Raw genomic sequence first — 26267 nt, 5'->3', positions numbered from 1 at the left:
TAGAGGAAAGTCATTGAGATTGTGGTTGTGGGGCAGGTGAAACCCCTGTGTCACTTCTTTGGTTTGCTGGCTGCCATTGTCGTCCCCTGTAAGGACCTCTGTATTGTCCTCTTCCTCGGCCACGTCTGTTTTTATCCCTTTGAAACTTTTCAGGATTAGGAAAGGACCAGTTTTTTGAAGGCCAATTCCTACTGAATCTGGGGGGGTTGAACATGGAGGAAATCTTTCACCGTCTGAACTGATTTTGCTTTTTCGTCGATGGACTTTTAACATGTCCTTAGCATTAGCACCAAAAAGCTTGTTCTTTTCCAAAGGTGCATCCAGAAGTTTTGCCTTTACATGATCTGGTAGAGGTTGATCTTTTAACAATGCATGTCTATGAATGACTGCCCCTGTCATAGCTGCCCTACATGAAGCTTCCAGTGCATCATATCCACACTGCAGGAAGTGGTTGCTTACTTGCTGAGAGTTATGTACAGCTTCCTGCAAAGACTTCCTGTCTAAAGGATCAGGAGAGGCCAATGTTTTCTGTAAATCTTCTAACAGGAAATCCTGATATTGTAACATATAAAAAAGGCAATTCAAAGCTCTCATAGATAAAGTAGTGGAGGTGTAAACCTTTTTACCCCATCTCTCTAATGACCTAGCTTCCCTATTGGAGGGCAAAGGATTTTTAGAGGTGGAAGAGGAAACACCTTTAGGTCCCTGGGAAATAGTTTCCAAATCAGCAGTATGGGCCCTGAATAAATGGGAATGTGTTTCAGGGACCCTGTAATACCTGTCTGGCTTGGCTGGAGCAGGAGGGAGAGAGTCAGGGGTAACACTAGAGTCTGAATACAAATCATCCAAAACATCAAGCACAGGAGGAATAGCTAAGGGCCTGTGCTGGGGCTTTTTAAGGAAAGTCCGAAGGCGCTTTCTGGAATCAGAATATTCCTGGCCTTGCCACTTGAAATGTTCCCTCATGGTATGCAGAACTTCCCCAAAAGAAATATCCTCAGGAGGGGAGGCCGAGGGGATGGAATCCTCTGCATCAGAGTCCTCATAGGTCTGGAAGAGCTCTTCCTGGCCATCAGAGTGGACAGAGTCCTCAGAATCTTCATCTGAAGGAATAGGGTCAGAGGGTTCAACCCGGGGCCTTTTATCAGAAGGAGGCTGGGATCCTCTTTCAGGATGGGCCTGTGAACCTCTAATCATAGCAATTAAGTCAGCAGCCATAGTCATAATTTGTGTTTCTGGAGTAGGCTGAGGTAAGGCTTTAGCAGAAAGATTCTTGGTCTTGCTGGCCGCCTTAGCCCTAGTGTAGGCCTTAATAGACATGGCCATAGGAGGCCTGGCAGCTCCACGTGCAGGAGTGACCTTATCTACAGCAATGGTCTCGGGCATTTCCTCGGTTTCGGTATCCGGAGGAAAATCAATAACTGGCGGAGTGATATCCGGAATCGGGGTCATCGGTAATGCGGTGTCTTCGGTTCGGAGCGGTGGAAAAGCCGTCTCAGGGAGAACCGGAGCACTCGCGGTAGGTTTTGGCGTGGAGTCGGAGGTAGACGCGGGCCGAGGATGTCGGTCCCGGTCTTTTCGTTTCTTGGGAGTTTGCGATGTCGGAAGCTCCGACGGCATTGTATAGGCAAATTTTTCGCCGAAAAAATCTTCAGCGAACTCCGCCCGGCGCCTGAGAGTGCTCTTGTTGAAGCGAGCACAGGCTACACAGGCCGAGACGTCGTGGTCTGGGCCAAGGCAAGGAAGACAGTAAGAGTGGAAATCCTTATGAGGTATTTGTTTACCACAAGAAAGACAATTGTTAACTTTTTCAGTAATTTCTGACATCGGCTGAGGCAAGAAAAGGTCCCCAACGGGGTACTTAGCTTTTTTGATGACTTCGGAATCGAAGAATACAGGAGCTGACCGACCGGCACTTGCGAACTGCTTCTGCTTTGGGCACCGCGCGGCAAGAAAGACTGAAGAAAATGGCGTCGGCTGATGCTTATGTACTCCAGCCGACGTCGGACCCAGACTTTGGAATCCGGCCGACCGAGGGCTGCCTGAGGCAGGATAACCCATATGTTATGACTGCAGTTGCATTCTTGAAGGACATCAGCAGTGGGCTCAGAGCTGAACCCTGATGTACACCCACTCCCCACTGGGAACCCCTCTGTGAGGCTGACCTCTGTTCGTACTTGAGTCACTGGGTCCTTGTACATAGCCTGCACTAATTCTACTAATGGTTCTGGGACTTCAAACCACCACAGTACTGCACAGATCAACTTTCTTGGGACCTTGTCATATGCTTTATTGAAGACTAGGAATGCAGAGTTGGACTCTCTCCTCATTTCTAGCTTCTTCTCAAGTATCTCTCTCAATGCAAACATCAGGTCAGTTGTGCTGCATTCTGATCTGAATCCAAACTGCTCATCACCCATCTTACATTCTACTGCTCTGCGTATCCATTTATCAATCACCTTCTCCAGAACTTTTATGCAATGTGATAGGAGTTTGATGCCTCTGTACTGCCCACAGTTGTGGATGCCCCCTTTGTTCTTGTACACTGGAAAGAGTATGCTTATTCTCCAGTCATCTGGGATACGCCTTTCTCTCCACACTGCTATTAGTACCCTCAGGAGCCATTTCTCCCCTATCTCGCCCAACATCTTTATCATATCTGCTGTGATTTCATCTGAGTCTGCTGCTTTCCCTGACTTCATCTTCTTAGTGCTGTTCTTACTTCTTCTAGGGTGGGCTCCTCCTCTTCTCTCATTGTAGGCTGTTTCTGGGTCAGTACAGCTTCTGTGGGGTTTTCTTCATTCAGAAGCTGCTGGAAATACTCCTATCTGCCTCTGATGCCCTGTGGAATAGTGAACAGGTTGTTGGTGGCATCCCTTATGAAGGGTGTCTGACTATCTTCTTTATCTTTCTTTCTTTGCCTTGCAACCTGATAAGAGTTTCTTTGTACCCTTTACTGAGTCACTTTCCTAAAGTTGGTACAATGCCCCCTTTGCCCTATTCTTAGCTATTGCAACTTATTTGTTAGTTTCTTTGTTAGCCAACCAGTAGTCCTTCCTAGCCTGGTCAGTCTTTTCTGTCTCCCACTTTTTCCTGCACTCCTCCTTTCTTTTGATGACTTCCTGGACTTCTGCATTCTACTACCAGCTTTCCTTGTGTACCTTAATTCCATACCTGGCTCGGCCACATATCTTTTCTGTAGTCCTAACACATGCTGTTTTTAGGTGCTGGCATTCAACTCCACCTATTTCCTCCACTTCTTGGGGTGCTACAGCCCTGAGTAATTCCTTGAACTGTTGTACTTTCTCTACTGTTAACTTCCAGGTCTTCAGCCTGGTCTCTGTTGACATTAGAACCTTCTCTGACCACTGTTTGCAGCTGATTGGGTCAACTAGTGTTTATGCTGTGGGCCGACTGTTTCATTGGGGATGACTCTGAAATCATGGATTCTACCATGGTGCCTTTTTCCTTACTAGGAGGAAGTCTAACCGAGTTGCATGTTGACTACTCTTGTACATGATCTTGTGACTCTCTCTCTTTCTGAACCATATGTTGGTTACTATCAAGCCATTTGCCAGAGAGAAGTCTTGAATGGTTCTCCTTTATTCCTGTTGCCCCACCCATGTGGGCCCAGGCAGTCCTCATAGCCTGTTCTGTCTGTCCCGGTATGTGCATTCAAGTCACCCATTATCAGCACCAATTCTTGCTGTCCTGCTTTATCTAGAAGGTCCTGCAACTGCTGACTGTATGCACTCTTTTCCTCACTATCACAACCCTGCTGTGGGTCATAGGCTGAGATTATGAATACTGTCCTATCATTACACTGGAGTCTGACTGCCATGAGTCTGTCATTAATTCTGATGATATCCCTTACTGCCTTCTGAAGCCTCTCTCGCACCACAATTCCTACACCACTTCTAGCCTGCCCTCCATCTGAGTAGTAGACTCTGGATCCCAAGCCAACTGGCTCTGCTGCACTGCCCTTCCATCTCGTCTCTTGGATACATAGGATGTCCAGCCTCCTCCGTATCATCATGTTATCCTCTTCCAAGCTGCGCTCTGGCAGTGAACCTACATTAAGCATAGCAATTCTCAGTTCATGTTTGGCAGGTTGGTTTTACGTCCAGCTTTCGCTCAACACAGCTAACCCAGGTAACCCAGGCTGGGCAACTAGACACCGGCCAGCCAGAATCTTATTGACCCATGGCTGCGGGCCTTTATGGCAGGCAGACACTGGCCAATAGGGGCACATATACCCCTCCCGTTAGCCTGGGTCCCTGGCGTGGGTCAGAGTAGGCCGGGTCCTCAACCCACTTATCACCGGTAACTACCCATACCCATTTTTGCTGACATTAGTCAACATGACCGAATCACCTAGAGCCATACTTTATACTGTCGAGTGGCTAGCCCTGCCACGGAGCACAGTCTGTGATCCATGTTCTCCTATCTTGAGGATACTGCGCACCACAGTAGATGCCCAAAGCGGTTGGTCTGTACAACTCTTCCCCTATAGGGCACCATGTAGAGTCTGTGCTGCTGTCCACAGCTCCATATTCAATGGTGAGTTTGAGATGGAAACACTCAGCATGTTTTTTGGACATGGGAGAAACCCCACGGAGACACAGGGAGAACATGCTAACTCCAAACAGGCATTGGTCTGTGGTCAGGATCGAACCTTGTACCTTGTGCATGGGAGGCGAAGAGCTTAACCACTAAGCCACTTATATATAAGTTCTACCATCAAAAACTGGGAGTTGCCATGGGCACCCCAGTAGCCAACACATATGCCAACCTTGTTTTGACCAGATGGGAAGAGAAATTCATCTATAATATTAATGATTCTTTTAGGAATGAATGTTTACTATTTTTTAAACGCTTTGTTGATGATGTGTTTCTAGTACGGCGAGGTGATCATTTGAATCATTTTGTTGAATTTCTGCATGTTATTACTGGCATTTTCTCATCTGATGTTCACTGGTCGTATGACAAAATTATTTTCTTAGATATAGTAGTTACTAGTAATAATGTAGGTTTTGATACTATGATTCACTGGAAAAATGTACAGGCTGTTAGACATATACATTCACAAAGTATGCATCCAAGACATGTGTACAAGGGAATTGTAAAAAGTCAATTTTTAAGGGCCAGTATGCTATGTACTAGAGAAGAAAATTTTATGTCCGAGATTAATAATATGGCTGATGATTTCGTAAGTAGACAGTATGATCTTGCGCTTATTGACTATACTAAGGAATTGGTTAAAAAAGAAAGACATCACTTAGCTAGACCATATATTCATACTCAGATTCATGAAGTTTCTTTAAGAAATAGTAGTAATAATTATAATTATAGTTTAGGTTACATAATGCATTATATAACAGACATACAAGCTTGATTCAACAAGTTATTGAAAAAAAATTGGAGTATACCAAGTACTAACTTTTAGTCTTGTGGGTGCCAGACGAAAATTTGTCTACAAAAGGGAAAAGAATCTAAAAGAATTAGGTTATAAAGATTTTTATAATAGCAATTATGTGAATATAAAGAAACCTGGCACTGTCCATTGTCACATTGTGCATATTGTAAAGAAATTAATACAGAACTTCATTTTGAACATCTAAGTCACAAGTTGTTCACATTTAGAGCTTCAGGAACATGTGGTCTATTTTGCTAACTGCATCTGTTGTGAAAGTTTCTATGTAGGGAAATCTAATATGAAATTAAAAAAGGATGTGTGCCCACCTATCCGATATTCAGAGAGGGATTGAGACTAATGGCTTGGCAAGGCACATAATCACCTATGGGCAAGAACACAAACAAATTCAGGATACTACAAAATGTGTTTCAGGATATACGTGGAGGGGATTTGGTGAATAAGATTGGCTATATGGAATATAAATGGATACATTATACATCTTTTAGGGCTTACAAGCTGCCAGGTTTAAACTCTAGCAACAGTCTGAAACCAATAGTAAAAATGAAGCGCGATGTCTTATGATTTTATACATTTTGTAAAATGTTATTATGTTGTGAAGTATTTATGGTCATATGTTTTAGTTCACATGACTGCCATACGACTACTTTTTTATGTCTATTGGCTGGCATTTTGTATACAACAGCAGTATGCACAGTTCATGCTATGCACTGAAGAAGAGTCCTGAACTCGAAAGCTCTGCTTTGTTACTGTGCTTGCCTGTTTTTTAAACTTTGGACGTTGGACTTATGGTTCTTTTTATTCTATTGACTTGGTTTTGTGCTGAAGTCCTTTAACCACCTGAGGAGTTTGTTTATGGCACTGTGACGGACACTGAGAATGGCACCAAAGGCATCAATGCCAACATCAGTCTCAACTGATCAGTGTTGACTTCCTTGCCTTTTAATGACCCACCACACAGAGGGTGCCAGGAGTACACAAAAATCGGTACCAAGACTGAAGGTGTTCCACTGAGCTGAAACCTATAGGAGGGAAAACTGCTTTGCGTCTATCATTTTGAAGGAGAGGCTAGGGAGGCTGCAATGGTAAGAGGAGCAAGGGAAGGACACCCCTCTAGCTGGCCTGGATACAGAGGGGGAAGCAAGGTCACCCATTTTAACTTCAACCTTCAGCAATCACCAATTTCCTCACCATCCTCTACCACTTTTAATGAACAGAAGCACTAAGGAGAGAACACAACACAGGGAAAGAATAGGAGAAGTATTTTAAGGAAGAATCTTACAGAACTCCTGGTTAATAACAGAGGAAATGCTACCCAGCCTTTTTCTTGGAGGAACCCCTGCCATAAAGTAAATTAATTCTGTGAAACTCCAGAACAGGAAGGTTTGTCTAGCACAGCTTTACGGGAAAGATGTTCAGTCCTAGCAACCTCAGAAAGAACAAAAGACTGCCTGACAAATGCACCAGGAGACCCATGGTCCTACATTGCCTGTGTTAGTCTTTTCTACACTGAGAACCCTCAAAATTGGATACCTTAACTAGCAAGACTTTCAATACAAGTCTGTTCTTCCTTTCCTACAAAATCCTGGAACAGAACTTATCACAAATAGCACACACATCCAAGTACTTGACTCCTAAGCAAACAACACAGAGGGTGTTTTCTTTGAGTGGTGTGGAATTTGTGTCCATATCTCTGATGCACTCTGACTCCTGAATGCTTATCAGTGCAGTCTGACTTGTCAATGATAAATTTCATGCCAGTATCAAGTCCTGGCACAAGTAAAAAAAATTCATCACACTAAAGAAAGAAAAATGGTTTTCAGAACTTACCAATAGAAGACTCAAACGCAACAAAATAAACAAAGTCAGGGAAGCCAAGTGAAAAATCAAACTCTACCAACAGCAGTGGAAAGATTGGAGATAAAAATAGAACAGATACAGAGCTTCCAAAATCTTTACAGAAAAACAGCTAAATTCTGTACAATTAATGAACAATGCCACTAATAAGCATGAGTTGTGCTAATGTTGCAAATATAACAGCAGCAAAGGAGACAGTACAGCTGTGTACACTTACCATAAATGTAGATTTTCGAGTGTATTCACTATTGCAGTCCTGACTATTGGGATTTCCTGCCCTGAAAGCCCTCAGTCGGCCAGACTACCAGAGAAAAATCTTTCTGGCTCCCAGGCTGGTAGATGCCCAGACTGACGTCAGTATGCTCAGGTATAAAGGTAGCCAGCCTGCATCAGATCATCAGTCTTTTATTGCCCCCCCAAATAAGAGGATCCTTGGGAAGACTGGAGGTATCCCAAAGAATAGCCTGGCAGAGGAGGAGATGCCAAGGAAGGGTTCCCTTGGCTGAGATGCACAGTCAAAAGATGCCTATAAGTAGGTTAAGGGGGTAGGAGAGTGGGAAAGATGACTGCAACAGTGAATACACTTGAACATGAACATTTATGGCAAATGTACACAACTGTACGATGTTGTTCTTGTTGCACTGTTGCAGTCCTATTAGGAAGACTCCCAAAGCAGAAAAGAAGGTGGAAGGACGTTAGGGCAAAGAGAGGATGTCTTGCAGGATAGCAGTGGCAAACCCTTCGCTAGATTTGGAGAAGGATGCCAAATGGTAGTGTTTGATGAAGATATGCACAGAGGACCAGGTGTCTGCCTCTAAAATGTTCTTGGTGGGAACCCCCTTAATGAAGGCAGCAAAAGCAGCAAACAGCCCTGGTGGAGCAAGATCTAATCCCAACTGGGGCTACATTGCCATGAAAGCTACAGCAAAAAGAGATACAATGGGAGATCCATTTGGAAGCAGTTTGCTTAGAAGCTGGTTTGCCTTATGCACCAAGATCAAAGGTAATGAAAAGCTGTTCAGTTGTTCTCAAAGCTTTTGCCCTAGCCAGATAAAAACATAGCTGTCTGTGAGCAGTCAATGAATGTAGAATTCTTTGCCCTTTATTTTGTGGGTTGGAGAAGAAGGTTGGTAGACAGATGGCCTGATTCAAGACGGTGTCAGAGATCACCTTGGGCATGAAGGATGGGTTGCTCCTAAGAGAAACTCTGTCCTTATCAAAAAGAAGAAAGGGTTCAACTGCCATGAGGGCCTGCAGTTCAGAAACCTTCCTAGCAGAGGTGATAGCTAGTAGTATAGCTGTTTTCCAAATCAGAAACTTGAGGTCAGCAGATGCTCCCGGCTCATAGAGAGGCAAAGTTAATTTTTCTAAAACAAAATTCAGGTTCCATGGAGTCAGAGGCTTCCTTCTAGGAGGCCTAATGTGTATGAACCCCTCCCCTCCACCAGAAATTGTTGTAAGAGTGGGTGGGAAAAGCTAGGAGTGTTTGAAGGCACATAAGTAGAAATGGCCGAAGCATGGATTTTAATTGAAAAGTAGGAAAATCCCTGATTTAGAAGTGGCCAGGTATTCCAGGATGCTTGTAATGTGAACTGACTGTGGCTCTATGTGGTGGTCTTTGCAACAAAGAGAGAACCTTTCCCATTTGGCTTTGTAAAATTTCAGAGTACTAGGGCTTCTGGACTCCTGGAAAGTGTCTAGCACCCATTTACTTAGGGTGGTGCCTGTGTAGGCTGTTGTGGGATCATCCATGCTGCCAAATTGAGGGATGGCAGGTGGGGATGAACAATCCTTCCCTCATTTTGAGTGAGGAGGTCCACCCTCTGAGGCAGAATTCACTGTGCCTGGTTGGAAAGCTGGAGGAGGAGAGGGTACCAATGCTGTCTGGGCCAGTCTAGGGATATCAGTATTGCTCTTGGGCCTTCCTCTCTTATCTTGAGCAGGACCCGAGGAATTAGAGGTATTGGGGGGGGGGGGGGCATAAATGAATAGTTGGGTCCATGAGAAGGAGAAGGCATCCTTTTTCCAGGCTGACTCTTTTTTGACCCTGGTGCAGAATTTTTGCAATTGTGTGTTCTGAAAATCTCCGGGTGTGGGTCCATAAGATTCCTGCTGAGGCAGTCTGCTAGAACATTCTGAACTCCTGGAAGGTACTGCACCATGAGATGCAGTCCCACAGTGTGTACTGTTTCTCAGATTTGCATTGCTAGGTGGCACAAGGGGTAGGAATGTGTTCCTCGCAGTCTGTTGATGCACCACATTACTGTGGTGTTGTCTGTCATTAAAAGCAGGATGCCTGATGTCCATTATTTTGAAGGCTATTAGGGCTTTTTGTACAGCCTTGAGTTCTTTCAAGTTGATGTGCTTGTTTCTGATGTTAATTTCCCACTTCCGCTGGGTTTGTAGGTTGTGGAGGTGAGCTCCCTCAAGCTGTCTCTGAGGCATCTGTTGTAAGGGTCTGTCCCTGAAGACTGAATATGAAGGGGAGGCCTGGGTTGCAGGAACAAGTCTTTGCCCACCATGCAAACTCTAGTTTGAGGCAAGGAATGATGGGAATCTCTGTCTCTAATGATTGGGAGGTTTGGCACCATATATTCCTAAGATACAAGATACCACTGTTGCTTCCTCATGTGCAGTTTGGCAAGGGGGACCATAAGGATGCATGAAGCCATGTACCTCAGGGCTCTTAAGAATTCCCTTGCTGAAATCTGATCCTTCATTTGGACCCTTTGGAAGTAATATGTTAGGAAGGATACTTTTTCTTGGGGGAGGAAAGCATTCTGGAGAGTGGTGTCCAGGAGGGTCCCCATGAAAACAATCCTTTGGGTTGAAGTGATGGACATCTGGGGGTTCGATGTGAACCCCAGAGAAGATAAGGGGTTCTGGGTGAATTTGAGATCCTGGACTAGTTTGGTGGGATCTGTTGACTGTATAAGGCAGTCGTCCAGGTAGGGATAGATTTTTATTCCCTTGGTCCTGCAGAAACTGATTACTGGAGCTAGGCACTTTGTGAATACCCTTGATGCAGTAGATAAGCCAAAGGGCAGAGCAGAAAATTGATAAGGACTGGATCTTGCCCTGAAGCGAAGGAACTTTCTGTGAGATTCCTGTATAGAAATGTGAAGGTAGGCATCTTTTATGTCTAGAGAGACCATGAAGGTCTGCGGGGACAGCATGGGAAGGAGCTTTTGAGGAGTTAGCATTTTGAATACGGGAACTATGAGAAACTGGCTGAGTTTAGACAGGTCCAAGATGGGGCGCCAAGAGCCTTCTTTCCTGGAAACCAGGAACAGTCTGGAATAGAATCCTACTCCCTGCTGAGGAGGGCGGGGACTGGCTCCGCTGCTCCTTGCACACAAAGATTTTGAATTTAAACCAGGGCCTCTGTCATTTAATTTTGGGGGACATCTGGAAAACCTGAGGATTTTAACTGCTCTCTGAAAGTGAGTCTGTACCCATTTGCAATAATGTCTAGAACCCACCTGTCCAAGGTAATCAGGGTCCAGGTATGACAGTAAAGAGACAGCCTTCCTTCTTAGCTTTGGGGTGGGGGATGAAGGTGGGGTGACTGAGTCATTGTGAGTTTCTGGAAGTGGCTTGGGGTCTAGAACCCCCTTGTCTTGAGGTTTCCGAGGTCCACTGTCTGCCTTTTTGCGGGAGCTGTCTTTGCCTACATGGTTTTCCCTTTGAGGTTTCCTCTGGCTATTTCTAGGTAGGGAGGAAAAGGACCAGTCTTTAATCAGGTAAGTTTCTACTGAACCTGGGGGGCTGCACCTGGAGGAAATCTTTCACTGTTTGCATAGACTTGGCTTTGTCCTCCATCTTTTTCAACATTACTTCTGCTTTTGGGCCAAAAAGAACATTATTGTCAAGGAGACACCTAACAGATGAGATTTAACATGGTTTGGAAGGGCTTATTCTCGGAGCCAAGCATGTCTTCTAATCACTGATGCAGTACTGGCAGCTCTGCAAGATGCTTACATGACATCATATCCATAGTGTAGAGAATGCTTAGCAACCTGTGCACTAGCATGACAAAGATCTGACACTTCCTTGGAAAGGTTTTTGTCCTCCACGGCAGACGCCTTCTGTTTAAGCTGGTCAACGATAGTCTGCTGGTACTTAAACCATATCACATTGGCAGTTGAGGGCCCTCTAAGTGAGTGTGGCAGAGGTACAGATCTTCTTGCCAAACCTATCAAGGGACCTGCTCTCTATCTGTAGGAAGAGGAATTCTGGAAGAACTGGCTCTGGCTCCCTTAGGTCCTGACGTGATCACTTCAGGGTCAGCAGAGGGATTCTTGTACAGAAATTTGTTGGATTTATGAACATGGTAAAACCTGTCTGGTTTTCTAGGGTCGGGGGGGGGGGGGTCAGGCTTAAAAGAAGATCCCTGGAAGACGTCATCCACCATTTCCAGAACTGAAGGGACAGCCAAAGGCTTATGTTCCAGTAAGTCCAGGCACTCCCTAAGCCTCTTCTTATCATGTGGGTAAACCTGCGCTTCCCACTGGAAATGCTGTCTCATCCTCTGGAGGGTCTCCCCAAAGGTGAAATCCGCTGATAGGGAGGTAAAAGGGAGGATCAATTCAGAGGCCTCACATGAAGTTTATGAAGGGCCCTCTTCAAATCCAGAGTCTTCGGAGTCTGACTCCTCCCCAGACATGGGGGAATCCTGATAAATTTCTTAAGGTTCATCCTTTTTTCTTTTTCCAGTGGAAACAGTTTGTCTAGACCTGACAAGAGAATGAAGATTGTCTGCCAGTCTGACAAGCTACTGAACCCTGTGAAGTTGAGCCAGAAGGCCTAACTGCAGGCCTAGGTACAGAAGGCCTCCTAGGGGTCTCTAAGTCAAGGCCTGCTGAGCAGTCCTGGATCCAACCAACAATCCATTCTCAAAGACTTGTGCAAAAGTGGAAGGAAAAGATAGCATGTCAGACTCCAAAAGGGTCTCGATGGAGGCCTGATTCATCGGTTCTTCTATACTTTTGTTTCTTATTTTTTCTTGTGCTTAGGCTGATCAAATTCAGTATGATTGAAAGATGCCATAAATGGTAGCTGAACAGATTAGTATTAAAACACACAAAAAAGTGACAGCTAGCAACGTCGTGATCAGGGCCTAGGCAAGTAACACAAAGGGAATGAAAGTCTCTGTGTGGGATCTGCTTTCCATAACAGAGACAGTTGCTGACCATTTGACATGGGCAAGGAATGAAAAAGTTCCCCAACAGGGTACTTATCTCTCCAATGACGCCTCTCTCTGGTATGGACCAAGACGATGCACTTGAATGCTGCTTCGGTGTTTCAGGTCTTGTGTGTCAAGAAAGACTGGTGTTCTGATGCAGGCTGGCTACCTTTATACTTGAGCATCCTGATGTCGGTCTGGGAGCCAGAAAGATTTTCCTCTGGTAGTTGGGCTGACGGAGGGCTTTCACGGCAGGAAATCCCAATAGTCACGACTGCAACAGTGAAACAGGAAGGACTTCTACAGAGTTAGGGAGGTGTAGTGCATTACGGGAGCAGTGAAAGAAGCTGGAGCATGGGAAAGTTTTCACAGGTGCCAAGAAACTACAGTCTGCAGCTGACAGTTGCATTGGTTGAAGTGCACAGACTGGATCAAGTAAGACCAATTTTATTCTTGTGCTTCATGGGGATAAAATGCTCAAATGGTCTAGAAAGGAACTAACTGAAGAATCTGGCATTTCAGTTCTAGGGAGCTGGCATATCCATGCACGTGCTTTGCAAGCAGCCAGTCATGGCTCCCTGGACTGCATTTTACTACTTTTGGAAGTAAAATGGAACCAAGAAGCTTAAGTGGGCTGTGTAACCCAACCCGAAATGTGAAGACTGGGTCAATGACTTGCTACTTATATAGTCTCAGTAGTAATAACATTCTTAAACAAACCAGAGCCTTCAAATGTCAAGACGAAGGAAACAAGGACTTCATTTAAATCACAGGGAATGTGAACAATCTCTTTTGAGCCCTTAACCTACTGCCCATTTTTCAGCCGAAGAACCTAGCTAAGAAAACACTTTTGACTCTGAAAGACATTACACAACAGAGGGAAAATCTGAACAAAAGTAAGATGTGTTAATATAAAAGGCTTCCATTGAGTCTTCTGTTACTCACTTAATGTACTGCAGGGTCATGGGGAATACATAGTCTAGTCCACCTCTCAACGAGCATAAGGCATTGAAGACATCCCAAGTGGAAAAATGCACATACAATGAAACACTCACAAAGCATGTATACCTATGGGCAATTTCGAATATTCCCAGTTCACCTATGGCATGCCTTTTCATACTCTTCTGAAAAGGAAATCAAACCTTACTTGCTACACTATAGAATAAGTAAAAGTTCAGGAGGTGCCAACAATAATATAATCATTAAAGTTTATATTACTACAATCTTTTTCCCTAGCATCACAAAAGGACTGCGCTTGTCAAAATCTAACGGAGAGAGCTGGGTGGATTCTCTAAGATCCTAAACTATGACAGGCAGTTGGTGAAGATTCTGTACTCAAGTACATTGACACAGAAAATACTGGTGACAGTCATATTATTTAACAATGATATTAACTGCTGATTTTTTTACCATTAATAAATACTCTGCCCATACATCAGTTTGAAAAAGTACAACAAGATTAGGTTCAACAGACTGCAATGTTCACTTTTATCCTAAATTAATTTTCTGATAGCTGTAAATAGTATCCTTCATCTCCTTAGCTAAAACATAGGAACAATTACAGTAATGAGGGCATCACAAAGTAGCACAGCTTCAAATAAACAAGTAAAACATGGTCTATTGACATTCTCTAAAAGAGCACTCACCTTCTCTAAAGACTTCAGAACACTCTGCCTCTCCCTTAGCTTCTGGATACTTAGTGCAATTTTGTGTCTAGCTCCCTTGGTCACATTCTGAAAAGTAATGACACAGTATGACTAACAGCACATAATTTCACTTCCCTTTTGATCATTACACACATTTTCTAATATACTCACTCTACCTCCCTGATTAAACTGCTTTCATTGCACATTGTTTAAACTGCAAATGGAAACCTGCTCCTAGAAAGCCATCTGTTGACTGGTCAAACAAGCACGTCTGTGAATTTTCAGTGAATCAGTAATTTATTCCATCCAGTTGTTTGACACAAGTTAACTAACTTGAATTGCAGTGCACACCATGCAATATACACAGAAGTTCATAAGCAGTGCAGCAAAAATCGCCAAAAATGACAAACACATTCTTACTGTAGTTAATCCACAAGGGGACTCTCCTTTGATGCAGCCTACAACTGGGTTCATCCTCTGCACCAATCACTAACTGGCATTGTTTCCTTGGTAAAGCTGTGTATAGGGCATGTCTGGTCAGTGAAGGTGTACACTTATTTAACAATATTAAAAAAAAAAGTGTTGGGGGGTGTACTAACATCTTGGAAAGAAAAGCTTTGATAACTATTACCCAAACAGGGTAAAATACCCTATAGACCATATATCTCATAGACCTATTGCAATTTTAAATCATGACTGTCTACGCTAGCTAACAGAATGGCAGAGACTTTGCCAAAATCGATAGATGATGGGGTTTTATGGAGGGGAGGTGAAATTTGACTACATTAAGAGAATAATGAAGATCCAGAGAGAGAAGCAGAGACTAAGAAAATGCCGCTACTGTCAGTGTGTCTTGATGCAGAGAAGGCACTTGACAGTCAGGTGAGATGTTATGAATAGGGCAATGGTAGCATGTGTTCCCTGACAGAAAAATAGGGTCAATTAGGAGGATTTATACAGGCTCAAAGGCAAGAACTAAAATGGGAGTGTTCCTCTCTGACAAGCTATACTTGCAAAGAGGAACAAGGCAGGGGTGTCCTCTTTCCTCTCTAATTTGCTAAACCAGATACCCTATACTGACCATCTAAAAAACCTCCAGCTATAGTCTGTGGCATATTGTCTACTGAGAGGTGATCTCTGCTTAACATACAAGGCCATGTCAAACCCTGAGCTGTTGGACATGCTCCACTTAAAGAAATCCCAATCCCTCAGAGCTACACACTCCAGGGATCTAAACCTCGTCATCACAATAAACAAAACATGCTGGAGGGATAGGTTCCTGACCCAGAGACTCCCCATACTCTGGAATAGACTGCCCATACACGTCAAGCAGAGCGCCTCCTTGGCCCTCTTCAAAAGGAATCTTGACGATTGGATAGGAGATGGGAAATTCACCCCGGGGATCTCGTCAGTTGCCCTGCTAGCCAGGGGTCCAGGGAAGTAGATATTGTGGGAAGAAATATCCAGGAAATTGTTATGGTTAGGCTTGTATAGGCCCTAGGGCAGATAGCCTAGTACCAACTTATGAAGCTATACTTTGAGCCATTAGCAAAGAAATCATGGGCCTCATATCTGGTATGGTAATCAAGGAAAAGTCTGCTTTGTTCACAGACAATATTTTGTGCTTAATAAATTCAGAAAAAAGATATCTTGGTGTTGGTTGTGGAATATTTTGAGATGGTTTCAATTCTTTTCGAGATATAATAAAATAAATGGAGATAAATTGGTTCAGTGTTTATGGGGACATGATAAGATGAAGTAATTAGGTGTACTGACTAAAACGGATTTTATTCTGGCAGCTAAGGATATGTCAGAAGAGACTAAAACGAATGCGAAAATTGAGAAACTGGAAGCTCCTGATTATGGATATGTATACTAAGATACAAGTAGTTAAAATGGTTCTAGTCCCTTTTGTTTCAGATACAGGTCAGGCATATTTTACTGACCAGAGGAGAAGTTGTAATCCATATAAAATCAGAAGACATTAAAAGATTGTGAAGAGAATGGAAATGCATTATATAACATAATAATAGAAGGACATCTGTACAGCTCCCAATAACACAACAAAGTCTAGAAAGTTTAAGAGTTTTGATTGGAAGCATCTGCACAGATATTTTTCAGAGAAATTTTCCTCAGGCAGACAGCAAATGCTGGAGAGGTGTGATGGGAAAGAGACAGACAAGTGGGAACATGTTTTTTGAGAACGCAATGAGTTGGCAGAATTTAAAAATTACCTACAGAATAGTTTGTCAGAAATGTTGGGGGAGCAAATGGTTGTAACTAAGGAAATAATTCTTCCAAGCTGGGACAAAGGATCTGAAACTGCCTGTAAATGGTAAGGTCTTGTTAAGATTAAAGTTATCGGCAAAAAAAAAACAAAACCAAAAAAAAAAAAAAGCAAAAACTAGAAAATGGAAATCAAACTCTAAACCGACTGTAACTAAAGTACTTAATGTTGTATAGAAGGAAAAATAACGAAGTGGGATCTTTAGGAAAGGGAAGAGGCAAATTACATAGAAATATTTGGGATTTGTGGGAACAGTATATGCAATATAGTGTTCAGGAGTGAAATTTAGGGGAAGGCGGGAATTGAACAACTTTTTCAGTGTTGAAGTGAATGAAAATTGTTAAAATGCATACTACATGAAAATAAAAGAAATGTTAATAAAGTTGATTTACTTTTCTATCACTGTATATCTACCCATTTCACTTTTTTAATGACACATTTAAAAGGCATTTAGCCGAAACTTTTCTGGGCGAAGAAAGAAAAAAATTAAGTTAGTTAGTTCAATCATATCAATATTAAAATAAGCTCTTAAATGTACTGCTGCATTTTCACTGCAAGTGAAAATAGCAAACCTTCGGAGTTGAATATACCCTCCTTACCATATACAATATCATACAATATCACATTATCGGTTCATAGGCTAGATGCCCTTGTGGGCCATTTCAAACTTAGCCAATTTCCTTTTTGTATTCAAAATAACCTAACTCATTGGGTTCTAGAATGGCCTTACCTATCCCCATGGTTGATAATAAGAAGTTATGTACCTACCATAACGTTCCATGTTAGTTGTCTTCTTCTCGCCTTCTTTCTTGCTGGATGGGTTCGGAGCCGATCCTCGGCTCCGACCTAATACTAAAAAGCTCGAGAGCTAATTCCACCGGCTCGAGGCTCCCCTATATCCCACAATGCTAGGCGGTAACTACTCAGATCTCGTTTGGTAGCTATACCAAGCAATATTAGTCTCCAAAAATGGAGTAACAAATTTCAGAAGAAGAAACACAAAGAATTCCGGTCGGTCTGTCCAGGCTTGGGGGAAGGAGGAGGGACGCAAGAAAGAAGGCGAAGAAGACAACTAACATGGAACGTTATGGTAGGTACATAACTTCTTAATGTTAAGTTGTCAATCTCGCCTTCATTCTTGCTGGATGGGACCGCGTCCCTAGCACCTTATCCCGGGTGGCCTATCGGAACAGACTCTTGAGAACAGTGGAACCAAAATTGGCACGGCTTCTGGAAACCATGTCCAATTTGTAATGTGAAATGAATGTATGAGGAGAGGCCCATGTGGCTGCTGCACAGATTGAGTCTATTGGCAATCTGTCCTGAAAGGCTATGGATGTAGCTAATGCCCTGGTTGAATGAGCTCTAGGTCTTGAGGGTAATTTTTGATGTCTGATCTGATAGATGAAAGTAATTGTAGAAGTGAGCCATCTAAACAGAGATACTTTGGTAACTGGAAGGCCCAGTCTTCCTTCTGCATGTGACAGAAACAATTGATCAGATTTCCTGAGTTGTTTAGTTCTGTCTAAGTAATATCTCAGTTGGCGATGAACATCCAAAAAATGCAGCTTTTGCTCTGATCTATTTGAATAGTTAGGGAAAAAAACGGGGAGATCAATAATCTGGTTTAGGTTAATTTGAGAAGAGATTTTTGGTAAAAAGGATGGGTTCGTCCGGAAAGATACTCTGTCTTTGTGAAAAACTAGGTAAGGAGGACGACTGCAGAGGGCTTGGAGTTCTGATACTCTTTTCGCTGAAGTTATAGCTACCAGAAAAAGTGTCTTCCAGGAAAGCAATTTCAGAGAACATGAAGCCGCTGGTTCGAAAGGGGGAAGAATTAAAGACGCCAGAACCAAGTTTAAATCCCATTGAGGCGGAGGGTCTTTGATCGGAGGTTTGAGAAGAAATATACTTCTTAAGAAGGCCTTACAAAGTTTGTGAGCCATAATGCTGGATTCTGAAACACCCACATGAAAATTTGAAATGGCAGCCAACTGAACTCTAATGGTTGATGCAGAAGATCCTAAATGAAATAGTTCCGCCAGGAAGTCTAAAATGGACTGGATAGGTGCAGTAAAAGGATCAATGTTTTTCGATGATGCCCAAAGGAAAACGCTTCCATTTACTAGTATAAATCTTCCGGTAGAGGATTTATGAGAGGCTATCAATATATCTCGGACCGAGCGAGATATTGAGGGAAGCCTGGCTAAGGTAGGAATTGGAGAAACCATGCTGTGAGGTTTAGGGAAGACAGAGATTGGTGCAGCTGACCCGACTGATGGGTAATGAGATCTGGTACTGGGTCCAGATGCCAAGGCTGCTCCAAAAGGTAACGATGAAGAAAGGGGAACCATATCTGTCGAGACCAGTAAGGGGCAATGAGGATCATAGTCACACTCAAGGCGATGGCTTTCTGAATTAGTTGAGGTATAAGTGGAAAGGGGGGAAAGGCATACAGAAGTCCCCGGGGCCAATCGTGGACTAGAGCGTCTCTGGTGGGAAGGCCTGGTAATGGGAAGAGCGTGAAGAAGTCTTGACACTTGCTGTTTTGGGGAGTAGCAAAAAGATCGCAGCAATGATGGCCCCATCTTAGAAATACCTCTTCTAGAACTGATGTCTTTAGAGACCACTCGTGTGGCATGAGAATTGCTCTGCTCAACCTGTCTGCAATGACGTTGGATTTCCCGGGGATATGCGTCGCTGTCAGAAAACGTTGAGAAGAGATCGCCCATTGCCAAAGTCTGAGTGCTTCTCGACATAAAGTGTATAATCTGGTTCCGCCTTGTTTGTTGATGTACCACACCACGGACATGTCCGTTTGGATTGCAATAGTCCCTTTGGGAAGAGAGTCGTGAAAGGGTTGCAACGCTAAAAGCACTGCTCTCATCTCTAGGACATTTATGTGCAAGTGGCACTCGAAGGGTTGCCACGTGCCCTGGACTGTCCTGCCCTAATAATGCCCCCCCCACCCGATCAGGGAGGCATCTGTTGTCAACGTGGCAACTGGAGGGGGGAGAGTGAAGGGTCTTCCTTGGAGAAGTTGAGGTGACGTGACCCACCAAGATAGATGATTCTTGCATACTTGAGTTATCAGTATGGTATGGGACATTGGGAGTCGTTGAAAGGACCATTGGGTAAAGAGCATCCACTGGAGGATCCTCATGTAAAAGCTAGCTAAGGGGAGAAGGGGAATAGCTGCTGCCATGTCCTAGTACCTTTAACACTAATCTGGCTTTGACTTTGACCAATTGCAACAGAAGGGATACTTGGTTCCGAATGTCTAAAACCCTCTGCTCTGTGAGTGTTGCTGAAAGAGTCTGTGTATCTAATTTGGCGCCTATGAAAGTAATAGACTGACAAGGCGACAAGGCAGATTTTTCGAAATTTATTGAGATGCCTAGAGCTTGACAGGTTTGCATGGTGAAATACCTGGATAGTAGAAGCTGATGCCTGGTGGTGGCCGTAAGGAGCCAATCGTCCAGATATGGAAACACTTGGAATCCCTGGTGCCTCAAGTGAGCCGTGACCACTGCCATGCATTTGGTGAACACTCGGGGGGCTGTAGTGAGACCAAAGGGCAGGGCTCTGAACTGGTAGTGACTGGCTCCCAGCCTGAAGTGGAGATATCTCCTGGAGCGTCGGTTCATTTTGATGTGGTAGTACGCATCCTGAAGATCTATCGAGCACATCCAATTGTCCTGACCCAAGAAGGGTAGGATGGACTGTAGCGTGACCATCCGGAATTTTGTTTTCTTGACAAACTTGTTTAAGTGACTGAGATCTAGAATGGGCCTCCAGTCCCCTGTTTTGGTACCAAAAGAATTTGGAGTAGATTCCGGATCCTTGCTGGTCTGCTGGGACTGGTTGGATGACTCTTTTTAATAGCAGCTTTGAGACTTCCAATGCTGCTTTTTCCCTTAGACCGGGTGGAACATCTGGAAGGGATTTTTTTGGTTGAGTTGGAATGTGAATAAAGGGAATTTTGTAACCCTCGGATATGATCGACAGTACCCATTTGTCTTGAGTTAGGGAAAGCCAGGCTTCTGGGTACAGTGATAATCTTCCCCCGACTGCGTCCGAAGGTGGACAGCCGGGCAGCCCCTCAGGGGTGCTGAAAGGGTTTGTCAGAGAACACCTCTCTGCTACCCTGGTTTTGCAGACCTCCTCTGCCTCTGGGGCGGCGTCTATTATTATTCCCCCCTCTGCCTCTAGAGGGTAATCGGCCTTGTGCGTCAGATGAGACTCCCTGAGATTGTTTCTGGAACCACATCTTCCCTCCCCTCTGACCTTTGGGATAGGGTCTAGAAGGGGTGGAAAAACGGACTCCTACGGCAGAGAGAGTCTTACCTTCCACCTCGCACCTGGTCAATGTATCCTTCACCTGTGGACCAAACAAAGATGATCCGTCAAAGGGGGAATTGGTGAAGGACGCCTTGAAAGGGTCCGCAAAGTTGCACAGTCGCATCCAGGCGTGCCTTCGTAAGGCAATGCCCGTGCCTGCAGATCTACTCGCTCCATCTGCTGCGTATGAAACCAGTCGCATGGAGGAGTTCACAATTGAATTTAGGGTTGCCAACTGGGAGTTCATAGTGTCTTTGAACCCCTCAGCTGTAGGATCCTTCATCAGTTCACCCATATCCTTGAGTAAATCTCTTTGGAGGCAGTGAAGTGGCATAAGTAGTTCAGCGACCGCATAGAAAAGGTCGCTGACGAAAACATCCGCTTACCGTATCTGTCCATGGTCCTAGACTCTTTATTAGGAGGATGGACAGGAACAGAAGGATCAGCTAATTCCTTCTTTGTGGCCGCAGCCACCACCATGGCATCAACCGAGACGCCTTTGGATAGAAACTGTTTGTCTGAGGGAGCAGTGATAAATTTGGATGGTCTCCTCGGGGTGGGTTCCACTGAGTCAGGAGCCGTCCAAGCCTTCCTTGCCACCACTTCCATAAGGGGGTCAAAGGGAGGGGACACCCAGGAGGTAGAAGGGCGAGAACCAAATGCCTCAAGATACACTAACTCATCCTCCGAAGGGTTAAGGGCTGGCCAATTCCCCCTCTGTTTGAGGATTTCAGGGATGTCCGCAAAGGAGACATCCTCAGAGGGGGAACGAGGGGACCCTTCAGATTCCTCTAAGTCAGTGTCAGAGGTGATAGACTCAGGGGAGTCAATGTGCTTCCTCTTGCACTGCCTCTTCCTAGGGGGATCTCCTGCAGGGTCAGGAGAGACCTCGGAAGAGGAGGAAATTCCCAATGGGGAATCTTGAGGAGTTGCTTCTCTGCGGTGTGAGACAAGGGGGTGAGTAGAAATCACCGCAGGCACTGTAGATGGAGGGGCTGAGGGAGCCGACTGTGGGGCAGAACCTGGTTCTAGCACGCTCCGCATGACCTCGAAGGCATCTCTGTCAGGCAAGGCCAGAGGCCCTCGCTCCGAAGAGACAAGGACCCCTCCCGGCACCGACAGAGACGGCTCCGAAGCCGATGGAGCCGAGCTCACCAGCGCCGAAGCCCCGAGAGGGAGAGCGGGGTCGGACAAGGGTCCAATGCCGAGCCGACGAGGGAAGCCCGGCACCGAGATCCCTCCAAAGAGGAGACCGGAGCAGACGACGGAGCCGAAAAAGATGGTATCGGATCCGACGCACCGACAGTGATGGCTCCAACAAGCCCTGGCTCCGAACTCAAAGGAGTCGGAGGAGGAATGTAATGAGGAACGGAAATAGCCAACGACTGATGAGTCGGGCTATGGAGCATTTGGGCCAGTGCCTCGGACTTAAGAAGTCTACTCACCACCCTCTGCAAATCATGGTCTGACAACCTGGAAGACCGAGAGGAATGTGATTTGTGACTCCGCTCTGACAGTAGAGGAGATCCTGGTGCCGAGTGTACAGAACCAATTGAGGGGGACCTGGATCTCTTTCTATGAAATGGCTCCGATAATGGTATCGGAGCCGATGGGGACTTAGCTTCGGCTCCAGCCGGAGCCGAAGTAATAGTAAGAGTAGATCCTATAGAAGGGGATCTCGATCTCTTTTTAGAATGTGGCTCCGATAGTATCGGAGCCGATGAAGACAACAGCCTCGGCCCAGCCGGAGCCGAGGTAATAGTTTGAGGCCCAAAAACATCGGCTCCGGCCGGAGCCGATGTCGGAGCCTGCTTCAACATTACTACAGTTGACTCAGGAGCAGGAGTCGACTGTTTTGAAGCCTTCGAAGGTTTTCCCGAACTAGACTGAGTCGGGGGGCCTTCAGGCTTTAACAAACCCCTTAGAATGAGTTTGTTCTTGCGCTGCAGGACTCGAGGGCTGAAACCATGGCAGACAGCACATGAGTCCTGCAGGTGCACAGGCCCCAGGCAGTACACACAAGAAGTGTGACCGTCTGTCAGAGACATTTTCTGACAGCACGAGTCACACTTCTTGAAGCCTGAGACCTTTTCCTTAGATATTATAGGGAAAGTGCCTGACAACAGAAAAAAAACACCACAGACACACCCTGTATAAAAACTTTATTTTAAATTTAGCTAACAATAAACTATAAACTAAAGGCTAAAAAGCCACAGACACACACACACACAAGCCCTTACTGACAAAAAGAAAACTAAACTAGTCACTGAAGGACTGGGGGAAGGGAAGGGAAGGGCCGAAGGCCTACAAGATAAGGGGAGAAAGGTAAGGACTCGACAAAAAAGGGGTCGAGAGATCTAAATTTAAATTAAACTAAAATTAAACTAAAAGGGCTAAGATATGAACAAAAAGGGGGTTTAGAAGTACCTGAAAAGGTAAAAGTTAAACTAACCTGCCTGAGCCAGTAGAAGAGCACCTCGTCAGCTATAGCGGCAAACGAGATCTGAGTAGTTACTGCCTAGCATTGTGGGATATAGGGGAGCCTCGAGCCGGTGGAATTAGCTCTCGAGCTTTTTAGTATTGGCCGAGTCGGAGCCGAGGATCGGCTCCGAACCCATCCAGCAAGAATGAAGGCGAGATTGACAACTTAACATTTATACATTACCACTAATTTGTAATCATACCATAGGTAATGAGGGCAACCATGCACGGCATAAAGCATTTAGGAGCTGTATCTGTCCATTAGTAGTAGTGTCATTACCCATTTTTTTGATACATGAAACTACATCTGAACATTTTCCTGCAGATGGAGACTCCTGCCACAGTATCATGGAACACTTGACCCACACTGCCTCACTATATAAAGCGGTGTATAGGAGCATCAAGAGAAGATCATTATTTCCAAGACCAACTAGAACTTGCAAACTGAACATCTTGCATTAAAAATTGAGATATAAGATGATACAGTAGCCAGACCACAGCATAAGACAACTGCTGCTCTTCTAAACAAAGTGGTTTTCGCTTATTCAGAATTCCTTACTGCAAATAAACTTTTCAATTCCTACCATAAGACATTTTGTAGGTATGTTCACATAAAACAAATGAGAAGGCAGTGAAAACTAAATCATCAAAAGACACTAAAACCTTCCTAAAGAACAGTTAAAACTTTAATATCAGGAGTACAACTGGAAATGAAATCCACTGCAAAACAAAGATGGAAGGAAAACAGCAGCAATACACTCAAAATATCTGTTGTCAGGAACAGCAGTATCTTTAAACGCAGAGACAATAAAAAATGGATTTTAATATTACAAGACAGACACCAGATGAAATAACACCAGTGTTGGCGACCTTTGTACATTTCACAGGGGAAAAGGATGAATGCTTTCTGACCTATTAAGTGTACAATTAAAACACAGGAGAAGCACCCACAGAAGAGGCTCTGGACACTTGTGGCTGGAGCACAGTCTTGCAGAAGAGATAGTTTAAAACCTTTACAGATATGTGCATTTAACAGTGTAATAAAAATCTAATGTTCATATCACAAGCTGGTTAGCCCAAAGGACAAAGCAAGTATATGCAAACGAGACATTTTTTTCAGGAAAAGGATAGTATTTATTTTGCTAGAGAGCAGTAATTAATTATTCAGTCAGTACATGTAGTTTTTCATCTATGAAAACAGAAAAGCTAAAGGGAAAATGTTGCATGGAGATCAATACAAGGCTACTTTTAACAGAAGTCAAAGAAAACATGAAGGGTATTGCGAACGTAAAAGCCCAAAATGGAGTAATATTTAAATGAACTAACTGAACCATGGAGAAATGGATTTGCGGAACATTTAAGAACTGTATAAAAAAGCAAAATGGTTGGAACCAGAGCAGAAATGTGATTTGAGGTACATGCAGTAAAAAGATAAATTAAAGAATAGAAATAAAGAATAGAAAAAAATGAAGCTGCAGTCTTTAGAACAAAAACATTTAAATCACTGTACAGTACAGTTCGACAAAAATTATTTACATTTGATTACCAGGAAAGTCTGACTGGGTAGAAGCCCATTTTCAGCACAGGCCTGGGGAGAAAATCTCCAAATTACTACACAACATTTTAAGAACAATAATTTTGCAATCTTCAAAAATAAAACAAAAACATCTGCAATTGAAATAATTATAACAAAGCAGATGTAATGAACCTTAGTTAAGAATCAATACAAGGTATATAACCAGCATTTAATATTTAGAGAAATTTTAGACAGTTTCTAGAGAAGTAGATTAGTCTAATACAAACAAGAATTCTGATATGAAGTGATGGAAAGAAAAGGCTTATATGGTATACTTAGAAAATCAGGGAAGAGAACTTGATAGAAGAAAGAAGTAAGTGAAGAAGGCAGAGTAAGGTGGTATAATTTATTTATTATATTTATTTACATTTGGTGACTGGGAAAGCCCGACAGGGTCAGGAACCCATTTTTCAGCAGATGCTCTGGGAGAAAAGCTCCAATAGTACAAAAGTACAGTCATTCAGAGATTACACAATTCTAAAATTAAAGACGTTCACATACATTTCCAGAATGGATTACAGACAATATATTGCACAGTACTGTTAAATATATACATATTTTAGATTTAATGTGATTTACATGAAATTAAATTACAGTTTGTGGTACACTATAACAGTATTTCTCCCAAAAATCAGTTTAATTTTGACATGAAATGTAGGCAGAGAACTTGTAGAAAACAGCATATTGACTTTGTAGGTAAAATGATAGAGGTTAGTAAGTATATTAGGGAGAGCAAAAGATTCTGCTACATATAGGAGAATTTAAAACAATTAAAAACACAGGAATGATCACTTTCGAGACCAAGCCCTTCTTCAGATACAAAACTCAAATGAAACTGCAGTTTTTATATAGCTCTTCAGTTAACAGTCAGTACCACACTCTCCTCTTCTTTACTGCAGGTCTTAAAGGTATAACCCCATTCAAACCTGGGGTTTTGTATGTTGCTAGCTCAATGATCCATTTAGTTGCATTCAACTCTCTCTCATTAATCAAATCTGAAGAAGGGCTTGCTCTGAAAAGCGCTCATTCCTGTGTTTTTAATTGCGTTTTAAATAAAAGTTTTGAAGCTGTTCAGCATGGCGGCCAGTACCTGCCTTTTTCTTCTTTCCTTTGGAATCTTTGTGGGCAGGCAGCCTTTGGTGGAGTAGCTACATTTTTTTTTTGGTTTAGGTTTGTAAATTATTTTGTGAGCGAGAGAGAGTTGCACAAAATTCAGGTAGTATGGAAACTCTAGCCAGTTTAGTGTGTTATGGGCATAGCAATGGTGTGAGCGATTGGGTACACCAGTGGCAAATTTGACAGTTTTGTGGTAGCATAATTAGAGTTTGTTCTTTACGAATGTGTGCAGGTTAGTGAGTACAGAGGCCCCATTAAGGATGAAAGGGAGTAGGAGGGTATTTTTGGTTGAGGCATCCATGAACTGTTTATGCCTGTATAGTTTATAGAGTTTGATGTGTTTT

At 43.7% G+C, this 26267-nt stretch overlaps 1 protein-coding gene across 1 annotated transcript in view; it reads right to left on the bottom strand.

The window, feature by feature from the left end:
- The window catches only part of SAMD4B (sterile alpha motif domain containing 4B), a gene marked incomplete in the record, with an annotated part of 1390985 nt that overhangs the window by 858203 nt on the left and 506515 nt on the right, over positions 1-26267 (bottom strand). Inside the window, 1 exon segment of the mRNA XM_044063650.1 lies at positions 14123-14209. Within this exon segment, the coding sequence (XP_043919585.1) occupies positions 14123-14209 (87 nt within the window).

The sequence above is a fragment of the Protopterus annectens genome, chromosome 1.part0, assembly GCF_019279795.1.
Source record: "Protopterus annectens isolate FY-2018-M chromosome 1.part0, PAN1.0, whole genome shotgun sequence".
Taxonomy (NCBI): domain Eukaryota; kingdom Metazoa; phylum Chordata; order Ceratodontiformes; family Protopteridae; genus Protopterus; species Protopterus annectens.
The sequence above is the reverse complement of the archived record's forward strand: the minus strand, read 5'-3'. Positions and strand labels throughout refer to the sequence as shown.